Source organism: Scylla paramamosain, chromosome 4 (genome assembly GCF_035594125.1).
Source record: "Scylla paramamosain isolate STU-SP2022 chromosome 4, ASM3559412v1, whole genome shotgun sequence".
Classification (NCBI taxonomy): domain Eukaryota; kingdom Metazoa; phylum Arthropoda; class Malacostraca; order Decapoda; family Portunidae; genus Scylla; species Scylla paramamosain.
The window spans coordinates 24175547-24188789 of record NC_087154.1 but is presented as its reverse complement, the minus strand read 5'-3'; the positions used below and the strand labels follow the sequence as shown (position 1 = coordinate 24188789).

Here is a 13243-nt window from a genome sequence, read left to right as displayed (position 1 = left end):
TGATGCAAAAATGATGAAAGTAATAAAGGATGAAAATGACTGCAAGAAGTTGCAAAAGGGTGTTGACAAGATATACGAGTATGCATAGAGCCAAAGATGGAAACTAGAATTTAATGTCAGAAAAGGCCATGTGTTGGAAACAGGAAATAGTAAAAAGAGACCTTCATGAAATTACAAGATGGGAGAAGAAATAATAATGAAAAGTAATGAAGAAAAAATATTTGGGAGTAATGATTCAGGACACACTATCACGTGAAAGGCAAATAAATGGGATAGTTGGCTATACATACAGCTTGTTAACAAACATTAGAGTGGCATTTAACTATTTGGATAAAGAAATGATGAAGAAAATTATAACAAGCATGATACATCCTAAATTGGAATACGCAGCAGTAGTTTGGGCTCCACATAGCAAAAAAAAAAGATAAGGAAACTGGAAAGAATACAGAGGATAATGACAAAGATGATACGAGAATTGAAAGACTTAAGCTGTGGAGAAAGACTTGAAGAGATATGATTACCAACAGTACAAGAAGGAAGAGAAAGAGGAGACCTGATAAAAATGTACAAATTAATAAACAGTATAGAAAGAATAGATAGAAATGACTTGGTACCACAAATGGAGGTTGGAGAGAGAGAGAGAGAGAGAGAGAGAGAGAGAGAGAGAGAGAGAGAGAGAGAGAGAGAGAGAGAGAGAGAGAGAGAGAGAGAGAGAGAAAGGGGCATGAGAAGAAAAGAGTGGATGTTCAAGTGACATCAAGAAATACAGCTTTCCTTATTGAACTATTGAAATCTGGAGTGATTTCAAGGAGGAAGTGGTTGCAGCAAACAGTAGACACGTTTAAAGAGAAACTGGATAAATATGAATATGGAAATAGGATAAAATGAGCTTTGGTTCATGCCTTGTACAATACAACTAGGTAAATACACACACACACACACACACACACACACACACACACACACACACACACACACACACACACACACACACACACACACACACACACACACACACACACACACATTAAATGATATGCCTGAAGGAGTAAAGAGTTACATGGTTTGGTGCAGATGATGCAAAATTACAGACATAAGAAATCCCACAAGGAGATTTGTATGAACTGGAGTAAGAGATGGGAGATGGAACTTAATGTGAAAAAAAATGTCATGTAATTGAAATGGGAAAAGTGGAAAGAGTCCAAAATGGACTTGTAAGATGGGAAATGGAAATAATAGAAGTACAAGAAGAGAAAGATCTGGGAGTGATAATATAGGATAGTCAACAATTGGAGAAGCATGTAGAAAAGATTTTCAGAGGTATATATATAGAATGGTGAGAAATATTGGAACAGCATTCACTACATGGATAAAGATATGATGAGAAAGATAATTATCACTATGATTAGACCAAAGCTCAAATACGCTGAATCAGTGTGGTCTCCCCACATGAAGTGTTACACCCCAAACACACACACACACACACACACACACACACACACACACACACACACACACACACACACACACACACACACACACACACACACACACACACACACAAGCATTCACACACATACCCACATGCACCCACACACAAGTACCCACGCGCCTGTGGGCACGCACATCAGCTGTGAGATGGTAGTAGATGCAAGCAAGGGACCTGTGTCTACATGAAAAACTGCTACTGCTCACCCAGTCCCAACCTTTTTATGAGGGTCACAGTGGGCCTGGGGCTGGGAATAACAACAACAACCTTGAGAAGCGAGGACAAACCAACACAGAAAAAAGGTTATCTGGTGAGTGGAGGCCACATGTTCAGCGACCTCCACCTTCAGGATGCCTCCCATCAATGTTTCCATCAGTGCCTCACAGAGGATCGACTCCGTGCCTCGTGACTGACTAAGACTAACATGTAGTGTTTTGTCTTCAGACTCAGGGAGTGTAGATGCTTGTACTCACGGCACATCGGGGGACATTCCCTGTCAGCGCCTCCATCACCAATCCCTCCAGCTCCCCTGGGGGGGTGGTTGGAGTGTATTACAGGACAGGATAGTGTGCAACGAACTAGTTTGACATCTGCAAGTGGCCTGAGTGCTGCACCAGTCAGCCATGTGCGCAACAGCGCACTGAACCCAGGGGCACCTGGGGCACCAGACAACTCTACGGATGTTAAGTGCCATCCTCTTCGACAGAGACCAGCAGTGACCACTCCAACCAGTCTAGCTGGTGAACTAGAACCACAACACCCCTCCTGCATGCCCAGGGAAGGCAATGCAGTTGACACTGGCAGACGGCTCTCTCACATCCTGGCCACCGCAGGAGCAACATCATCAAGGGAGAGGTACCCTAGTCTAGCTGGTGACCCAGAGCCATGATGCCCCCTCCTGCACATCCCTCCTGGCACCTCTACCCAGGGAAGGCAGTGCAGTTGACAGTGGCAGGCGGCTTGTTCACGTCCTGGCCACCGCAGGAGCAACATCATTGAGGATGACGTAATCCAATTTGAGGCATGATTGGGTGATCCGACAGGCAACCCTGGGGGACCCTGCTGTGCTGCAGGGGTCTCCAGGAGGGACAGAGAGGGTGCCTCTCCTGTCATAGCTGGGGGAATTGCCAGCCTAGAAGTGTAGTTTACACATCCCCAACCTGACACTTGGAGGTACAGATGTCGGGAGCAAAGACATGCCATGCCATTGGCTGATCGGTTAGAACATAGGTTAGTGGTGGGGGACGGCAACCCCTAAGGAGTTGGCAATCCCTCATTACCCCCTGGTGGGGTGTAACATGAAGAAACATGTGAAAAAAAAACTAGAAAGGATGGCAATGAAGATGGTTCCAGAACTAGAAGAATTAACATATGAAGACAGGTTAAAGAAAATGAATCAGTCAACAATGGAACAAAGAAGAGAAAGGGGAGACTTCATACTGATTTATAAAATGTGGAATAAAGTCGAAGAAATAGATAATGAGAAACTGCTGCTAAGAGAAGTAGGAAATACCAGATACACACGAGGACACAGCAAAAAAAATGAGAAGAGAAAAGAAAGATGCTTGAATAACATAAAGAAATATAGTCTTCCACAGAGAAATACAGAAGTTTGGAACAGGCTCAGTGAGGATGTAGTATTGGCAATGAGTGTGCACAATTTTAAGGAAAAACTGGACAAGTGTAGATATGGAGACAGGACCACACAAGCGTAGCTCAGGCCCTGTAAATTACAATCAAGTAAATACATTCTCTCTCTCTCTCTCTCTCTCTCTCTCTCTCTCTCTCTCTCTCTCTCTCAGATAAGTTAACAAAGAGAAAGTGGGGCAGAGAGGGGAGGAGGCAGGCAACAACCTTAACCCTTATATTCTGGTGATTAAACTATTTTCCCATAAGCCATGATGGGTAAAAATCATAAACCTAGAAATTGTCAGAAGACTGTTTGAATACTAATATTTTTTTCTCTGTGTTATTCTGAATACAATGATGTACTTTGTAGCTCGATGTGATCTCTGAAAAGGTTAGTTATGGCTTATTAAGGATCTCACTGTGTGATCTGTCAACCAGAAACAGCCCGGAGAACACACACACACACACACACACACACACACACACACACACACACACACACACACACACACACACACACACACACACACACACACACACACACACACACACACACACACACACACACACACACACACACACACACACACTCTCTCATCTTGGAAGAGAAATTGTACACTTCCAATGATAGAGAGAGAGAGAGAGAGAGAGAGAGAGAGAGAGAGAGAGAGAGAGAGAGAGAGAGAGAGAGAGAGAGAGAGAGAGAGTATATATCAAGTTTCAAGCAAATAACATCTCTCTCAGAACATGAGAGGCACGCCTGCATCTCCGTAAGCCACTCTGGGTTCTCAATATGATGTTTGGAGTCTGTTCTCCATCACCACTATCTCTGTCTTCTCTCTGTTCTGATAAAAGAGGTGGATCCTCTAAATCATTTTCCGAGTCCTCACTACTGTTGTCTTCGCTTTCTTCAGTTTCTTCCTCTAAATAATCACTGTCACTGTCTTCAGGCTCAGAAGCACTGCTAAATAAAAATGATCTGTCTTGCTCCATGGTGAGTTATGATCTGAGATCCTTCCCTATTATCAGGCTGTCCGTGTCCTTCGCTCTTATCAGGTCCCTTGGCTCTTATCAGGGTGCTTTCCACACGGCAGGTCGCTGGGGTTGCCAAGTGTTGCCCTCAGAATGGGAGAATAGCTTAGTTACCGCTAAATATACAGAGCTAGTGGCAACACTATGGGTGGAAACAGATGCCAGACACTTCCACGCGCCATCTGACTCGAGAAACCACGCTTGGAGCTCAAAATTGAGGCGCGAACATTCTTGATTACGGGAACAATCACCGTCGCTATGTACGCACTGATGCAATCGTTCATATATGATCACCAGAATGAAAGGGTTAAAGGGGGCATTATACCTGAAATTTGCTAAATAGAGGTTTGCTATATCGACGATTTATTGTACATATTAGTTTAGTTCTCTTTCATTTTACAGAGTACTGTATTTCTAAAAATTAAAATATTATGTTCTGTATGTATAATAATTGTTTTTTATTGTTAAAGTGAATTTAAAATGCCTTTAATAAGTGAGACTTATATTTTAAGGTTTCCCATATTCACAGATTTTCACTGTTCATGGGAACCTTTGGAACATAATCCCCCACAAATAGTGGGGGAACACTGTAATGTTATTCGACTTTGAAACTTTTTTTTCCAGTCAGCTGAGCAACTTAAGCCATGTTCACACATCGGCGAATTTTTGATGGTGGCTACAATGCAACTCCACTGCAACTTCCTGAATGGCATCTGTGCTGCAAATGTGTTGTGACTCATGTTTGGTGACATGCTGCAAATGCACATCAAATATGCTGCGAACGTACGACAAACATGTTGCAACCATGTTGCAACAGTAACGTGAATCCCCTGCAACTATGAAGAATGTATAGCGAACACACTGCCACTCCACCACAAATGCAGTGCGCCTCATTGAATGAATATGTATACAGGAGAAACTTATAACCTTTTCATATCTGTGTGAGCTCTCTTCGTGTGCATGCCATCAGGATGCTTCCACAACAAGTTAAATTAGAGTTTATACAGCTTGAGCTGGACCTTCAGCTGGAGGAAATTGAAATTGACCTGGCTGTGAATATATATATATATATATATATATATATATATATATATATATATATATATATATATATATATATATTCACACCTTCAAATATCTTGGCACATACTGGCCAAGGACATGACTGATGATGAGGACATAAGGAAGCAGACCAGACAGCTCATAGTGGTGGGCAACACACTGTTCAGAAAATTCTCTTTCTGTAACCAGGAGATGAAATTGTAGTCAGGAGCCTCTGCTAATCCTCATACTGCAACTCACTGTGGCCTAGCTACTGAGTAGCCACAATTAACAACCTCAAAGTGTGCTATAATGACATCTCCAAAAGGCTATTTGGGCTGCTTAGATAGACCATTTCATCCTTGACTTTCTCTAGTCATGATTTGAGATGTCTTAGCAGCATGCACAGACATGCCACATTCAGTATGATGGGTAGGGTGAACAAACAAGATAACTCCATCACCACCTCCGTTATGAACAGCTGTGTGAATGGGGACAGCCCATCCACTGGCAGTGGTTGAGGCTGTTCTGTGATCTATAATTAAGTCCACAGTTCAGTAGTATGTAGTGTAGTTCATGAATATGTAGTGCTTAAGTTTTTTCTGTGTTTCATATTGTAAGATATGTCTCATGGCAAAATAAATTATTATTATTATTATTATTATTATTATTATTATTATTATTATTATTATTATTATTATTATTATTATTATTGTTGTTGTTGTTGTTGTTGTTGTTGTTGTTGTTGTTGTCGTCGTCGTTATATACATATGTGTGTGTGTGTGTGTGTGTGTGTGTGTGTGTGTGTGTGTGTGTGTGTGTGTGTGTGTGTGTGAGAGAGAGAGAGAGAGAGAGAGAGAGAGAGAGAGAGAGAGAGAGAGAGAGAGAGAGAGAGAGAGAGAGAGAGAGAGAGAGAGAGAGAGAGAGAGAGAGCTTGACTTTAGCACGAAGTTGTGAAGGGCATGTAAAAGAGGTTGCTACCATGGTGAATCTGCTGCAAACTTGCTGTGACATTTCTGTGAATCCACTGCTACAGTGCTGCAACACAGCTGTGGACATGCTCTGACTACCAGCTGTGGTGACTCCACTGCAAATATTTTGAACTGTCCAAAACATATGCTGTCAGCTGGCAAACACATTGTGACTCAGCCTGCTCTGGCGATGCTGCTGTGACTCCACTGTGAACCTGTTGCAAACATGCAGCAACTCAGCTTCAATCAAGTCAAAGGAGTCACAACATATTCACCATCAAAATTCACCAATGTGTGAACGGGACTTTCCAGCTCATAAATCCGTTTTAGGAATAGTATGAAGTCTGTTACGGGGTTTCTTGGATATTCTTAATCATGTTGTGGTAAAGGAAACTGTGTTGGGAGTAGCACAAGTGTACAAGAGGAAAGAATGGATAAAGCATGTGTTCTGCTAGGAATGGCAATCTAAACTAGGCTGCACTTCATTACATAAACATAACCTGTCCATAAGCTAAGGACCAGTGCTGTATTGTATTAGAAAGTAAGACAAAAAAATGTATGGTTTTATTCAGTGTCACATTTTCCCGAACATTACTTTTACTTTGACTAAAGAACAATTTGTTTTGCAGGTAATGAATAAGGAAGTTGATGACATTATTAAGGAGTGTATTCAACCCAATTTTGTGGAATTGCCACAAGTTATTGAACAGCTGCCTAATCCCACCATGCAAGGACAATACCACATCCAGGATACAGATATGGAGGATGAATTGTGCCTTACAGAAGAGGAAGACAACTCTCAAGGAAGAGATAATGAAAACCAGGTATTAACAAATAAATTCATAAGACAATCATTATCATTAAATTGACTGATGTATAGTAGAGTATGCTACAACAGTGGCTTTCTTTTCTTTTTACACAGAGAGGAGAAAATTCAGGTATATGCAGAAAAGAAGAGGAGAATAGAGATGATGTCAGTGAAGGTTCCTACAATCAGAGTAGAAATGATGATACACTCTATCACATTATTCCCAAGCAAGACCAAGGAGGAATCTATACATGGGTCAGTATGATTTGTTATCATATGGAGTTTTAATATTATTGTTTTCATTGCATCCCTTATACACAATTATTTAGAATGCATATCCTCTCTCTCTCTCTCTCTCTCTCTCTCTCTCTCTCTCTCTCTCTCTCTCTCTCTCTCTCTCTCTCTCTCTCTCTCTCTCTCTCTCTCTCCAGTAAAAGGCAACTAAATGGGATGAGGATAGAGGGCTTAATACTATATATATATATATATATATATATATATATATATATATATATATATATATATATATATATATATATATATATATATATATATATATATATATATATATATATATATATATGTGTGTGTGTGTGTGTGTGTGTGTGTGTGTGTACAAAGGAGTTATTTGAGTTCATTTGAGAACTGTACTGATTGATTAACAGATTTAGCTATCCTGAGCCCTGTTACTGGTCAGTAAGTTGAAATTTCCTTCTTTTATGTGATGATTAAATAATTCAGCCTGTTCCTTAATATTAGAAAATCTTGGGTTCGTTATGGGTCTATTAATTTTGAAAGATAAGCCTCTATGTTCAGACATCTTCAGTCTAAGGTTCTGAGATGTAAAACCTATACATGATGTCATGATGTCATGAAAATTCAGGGTCTTGAAGTTGTTCTGGAAAGTCATGGTGACAGTGCTCTGGGGCCCTGAACAAATCCTCCTCTTGGCCATGGTCACATCATTAACAGACCATAATATGTTGAGCTACTGGGGAGGCTTCAGGAGGCTCTGCTTGAGAAATGTAGAGGGAAAGTGACCTGAGGTGTTCTCTTGCAGGAAAATGCTTGTGTGCACAGGAGTATTATAGTCATGAACAAAGTGGTGTCTTATGGTTTCAAATTGTTGCCCTATCCCCCTAATTCCTCCAAACTGGCAACCTCTGATTTTCACCTTTTCCCACACATAAAAAAAACAACTGCATGGTATCTCTTTCGCTGATGACTAGGAGGCCAAGGTGAAGGTTATGGGGGTTTTAAAGGGATTCAACCCACCATTCTTCAGGGATGGATTTTCGCATTTGAAGATGGAACTGGAGAAGTGCATGAGAGTGAAAGGCAATTATGATGAAAATAAAAAAAGTAAATTGAGTGAACTTTTGCTCTATTTTTCCTCCTGGGTTAAGCCAAGAACTCATTGAACACCCCTTGTACCTAACTGAGCAACCAGGATATATATAAAAGAATGTACAATGTGCAAACATAAATACATAAATAGGATAGAGGGTAAAATACAAGAACATTAAAAAGCCTTTTATGAAACCAAGACCTGGCAGAAAGTGTTTAGATGAGATAGTAGCAGGCTTAATAATCAAACTGACCAATGTACATAACAAACTAACATTACCTATGAAGAAGTTATTAGTCGGTATTGCCTAAATGATCAGTTCAAGTTAGCCAACAGACGGTGAAGTGATTAAAATCATGCATAAAATGAGTGTAATTATGATTAGTGAATGATTACATTGTAATAAAATCATAATTAGGGAAAACCAGATTATGATATCCAAAAAGTTTGCTGTACACAACAATAGTTACATGAAGACTTTTTAGCAAAATGTAATTGTTGTGTTGTATAAAGTGAGTTGCTCATATATATATAGATAATATGTTGTGCAGTTATTATTAGATACTAGGAAATAAAACAATATTGGTATCAAAGTGGTGCTTTCTCCTTCAAGTGATTTTTATAACAGGGCTTTTACCTGGAAGGTGCACAGTGGAATCGTGAACTGCAGTTCTTAGCAGAGATGTCAAAGAAAAAGCTGCATGACCAACTGCCCATCATCCTTTTTCAGCCTGCTATTTTGCCAGAAAGTGCTGACAATTATGGTAAGCTAATATTCTTCTGTTTTGAGAATATCTGGTTAAACTTCATAAATATTTAAAATGGATAGTAAAATAACATGATGAGATCTTGAGAAAAGACTTATTCATAATTTTTAACAATATCTCCTAAAGATAAATTTGTTTCATTCTCATATGCCCTTCATAATAAGAAAACTTTTTTGTATTTGGTGTATGGCAGCCTACAGCCTTTCATCAAAACAAAGTGAAAGAAACTCATGAAACATAAAGAAAAATATCTAGTTATTACTGGTATCATGGTATAATGGTCATTTAATTTTGATATTCTGCTGATGGTCATTTGATTTTAACAGACTCAGAAGATGAAGGATATTGGTGCCCAGTGTACCGGACTAGTCAGCGTAGTGGCACTCTTTCCACCACTGGCCACTCCTCAAATTACATTCTAGACATGTTGCTACCTTCAAGCCATCCTCCACAACATTGGGTGTGTCGAGGAACAGCTGCACTCACTCAACTCGATGACTGAATAGGAAAAGAAGAAGGATGAAGCTTTAGGGTTACTATTCTACTGAATAGATTTGATGTTTTAATGCTTAAAAAATTACTTGTACTATTCATATATAGCTACTTAAATCCTGATGTCATTGCAGTCTAATACCTATCTTATTTCCTGTTAAGTAGGACTGTAGTATAGCAAAACTGGCATAGAAAGCCAGTGCCAAGTTATAAATATTTACTATGGATTATGCAGACATATGGTTGCTAAGTACCTATCAGTTCACAGGCATGCTATTAGACTTGGAGTCCCTACACTACCCTTGGAGTCCCCATCTGGGAAGGGAACCACAAATGTCCCCAGGTTGGACTACTTTTCTGGTATCGACCCTAAGCATCTTGACACCACCTTAACATTTTCTTCATTAACTTCTGCAACATTCACGGTCTTAGATCTAATTTCAATCTGTAGAACACCACCTCTCCTCTACTAAACTTCATCTTTTCCTCACTGAAACACATGTGTGAGGCAACTGACAGTAGCCCCTTTTCTATTCTCTCCTACTTTCTTTATCCTCATTTTCACTCCAAACCTGGATGTTGCATTTATATGCGCAACGACTTAACCTGCTCTTGTGCCCACACTCTTGAATCTTCTGAGTTTTCCACCATCTGGCTATGACTACAGAGTCACTCTCAAACTAAATTTGTCTGTGCTGTATACCTCTCATTTAACTCCTGTGACTATAAGAAATTCTTTGACTACTAACTTCCAAAGTGGAGCACATTCTGATTCTCTTCCCTTTTGCGGAGATCTCCACTCCTGGAGACTTATATGTTCACCACTAGCTTTGGCTTTCCTTTCCCTTCATTGACTATCCTGGTGAACTAGCCTTCAGCTTTGCTATCCTCCATGACCTAGAGCAATTGGTGCAACACCCTACTCATTTCCCTGACCGTCTTGGAGGTACACCCAACATTCTTGACCTTTTCCTAATCTCCAACCTTTCTGTTTATGTCACCCCCTCTTCTCCATTGGGCTCCTCTGATCACAGTCGCATGTCTGTATTTTGTCCTGTCGCTCCAATCCCTTCTCATGATCCCCCTAAGCGGAGGTGACTCTGGCATTTTGCCTCTGCTAGTTGGGGGAACCTAAGGAGGTATTTTGCTGATTTTCCTTGAAATGACTACTGCTTCTATGTCAGAGACCTGTCTCTGTGTGCTGAGTGCATAACAGAGATGATAGTTTCTGGCATGGAGGCATACATTCCTCACTCTTTTTCTCGACCTAAACCTTCCAAACCTTGGTTTAACACAGCCTGTTCTCATGCTATACATGATAGAGAAGTGGCCCACAAAAGGTACTTGAGCCTTCCATCATCAGAATCTCATGCACTTTAGATTTCTACCTGGAACCATGCCAAGTCTGTTCTCCAACTAGACAAAAACTCCTTCATTAATAGAAAGTGTCAAAATCTTTCATGATCTAACACCCCTTGTGACTTCTGGGATCTAGCTAAAAATATCTCCAGTAACTTTGCTTCTTCTTTTTTCCCTCTTTTATTTGAATTAGATGATACCACTGCTATCACATCTATCTCTAAAGCTGAACTCTTCACTCAAACCTTTGCTAAAAACTCTATCTTGGATGATTCAGGGGCTGTTCCTTTCCTTCACCCTCAGACTACTTCATGCTACCTATTCAAATTCTTCACAATGATGTTTTCTGTGCCGTCACTGGCCTAAACCCTCAGAAGACTTATGGACCTAATGAGGCCCCTCCTATTGTTTTCTGAAACTGTGCCTCCGTGTTTGCCCCTTGCCTAATCAAACTCTTTCAGCTCTGTCTGTCAACATCTACCTTTCCTTCTTGCTGGAAGTTTGCCTACATTCAACCTGTTCCTGAAAAGGGTGACCATTCTAATCCCTCAAACTACCATCTTATTCCTTTAATTTTGTGGCTATCTAAAGTTTTTTAATCTATCCTCAACAGGAAGATTCTTAAACATCTATCACTTCACAACCTTTTATCTGACCGCCAGTATGGGTTCCATCAAGGCTGCTCTACTGGTGATCTTCTGGCTTTCCTTACTGAGTCTTGGTCATCCTCTTTTAGAGATTTTGGTGAAAACTTTTGCTATTGCCTTAGACATATCAAAAGTTTTTGATAGAGTATGGCACAAAGCTTTGATTTTCAAACTATCCTCCTATGGCTTCTATCCTTCTCTATATAACTTCATGTCAGATTTCCTTTTTGACTGTTCTATTGCTGCTGTGGTAGACAGTCACTGTTCTTCTTCTAAATCCATTAACAATGGTGTTCCTCAGGGTTCTGTCATGTCACCCAATCCCTTCCTATTATTCATCAATGATCTTCTAAACCAGAGGTCAGCAACCCAGAATTAAAGAAGAGCCACTTTCTTCAGACTTGACAGGAACACAGTGCTGCTGGAGCCACAGCATAAAATCTATTACGAATGTAGATTGAGACCTAATAAATTTCTTCCATATGAAAGTTAAGTAATATAACCATAGACAAAATAATCATACAAATTGTACTGTAGTAGTAGTAACAGTAGTAGTAGTAGTAGTAGTAGTAGTAGTAGTAGTAGTAGTAGTAGTTATAATAATAATAATAATAATAATAGTAATAATAATAATAATAATAATAATAATAATAATATTATTATTATTATTATTACTATTATTATTATTATTATTATTATTATTATTATTATTATTATTATTACTATTATTAATGATGATTATATCAATAGTAATAGCAGCTGTCATAAAATAAACTATTATAATAATTAAGTAGGAAGACACTTGTTTAACTTTATAATTCCATAATGGCAGCAAGTGAACAAATATGGTAATTATTTTTCAAACATGTTAAGTGTACCTACTATATCAGTATCTGGTCACCATGATGAGTTTCAACTGGGGGGGGAGAGAGAGAGAGAGAGAGAGAGAGAGAGAGAGAGAGAGAGAGAGAGAGAGAGAGAGAGAGAGAGAGAGAGAGAGAGAGAGAGAGAGAGAGTTGTCTTAATTAATGTGATTTTTGCTCCTGTGTTTCTTTGGAGAGATGCTCATTGTTTGGAAAATATATTGTTGTTTTGAGTTTCAGGCAGGACTGCAGGCTTGCATCATTCAATCAGCTGCGTAGTTTGTTTTTTATAAAGTTCATGCTAGAAAACACTTGTTCACACAGGTAAGTAGATCCAAAAATAGAAAGAATGCCAAAGGCATATCCTTCACTGTGTGTGTAAGTGTCTGGTAAGGAATTCCACACTTCATACACAATCTGATCTCGTTTTTGTAGCCCAGACAATTCAGTTCATTTGTGTCGAAATGCCTGTGTAGCACATTGTTTCTCCAGGTTTTCAATATCGGAGACCATGCCTCTGAATTTTGAAGTCCATAAGTCTTTTCCTTTCAAATTAGCTAATTCCAGTTCCAGTTCTGCTTGATTCACCAGTAAAAGCTGAAAAATTGAGTGAGTCTGTATCTGCATCAAGGGGGTTGATCACAACCTGGCCTTTTCTTTTCTGAATTCTTGAAAATGTCCTTCAAAGGATTTTTTTTCCTTTTCATTAGTGCATTTTTTTTATGATATCAATATCCAGCTCAAAGTCTGTTCCTTCTCCAAATTGCTTTAATGAAGGAAAGTGAATGAGAGAGCCT

General features: G+C 39.5%; 1 protein-coding gene and 1 long non-coding RNA gene across 6 annotated transcripts in view; one reads left to right on the top strand and one right to left on the bottom strand.

Annotated features, from left to right (window-relative positions):
• LOC135099898 (dynein axonemal heavy chain 3-like) overlaps positions 1 to 12173 on the top strand; it is a 430253-nt gene extending 418080 nt beyond the window's left edge. For all 4 annotated transcript variants that reach the window (XM_064002569.1, XM_064002565.1, XM_064002567.1 and 1 more), the window contains 4 exons: positions 6792 to 6986; positions 7085 to 7225; positions 8947 to 9082; positions 9412 to 12173. In XM_064002569.1, coding sequence (XP_063858639.1) covers positions 6792 to 6986; positions 7085 to 7225; positions 8947 to 9082; positions 9412 to 9587 — 648 coding nt within the window. In that variant the 3' untranslated portion in view covers positions 9588 to 12173. The remainder of the gene's footprint in view (positions 1 to 6791; positions 6987 to 7084; positions 7226 to 8946; positions 9083 to 9411) is intronic.
• The window catches only part of LOC135099900 (uncharacterized), a 34560-nt gene that overhangs the window by 15054 nt on the left and 6263 nt on the right, over positions 1 to 13243 (bottom strand). The gene's annotated exons all lie outside the window — the stretch shown is intronic.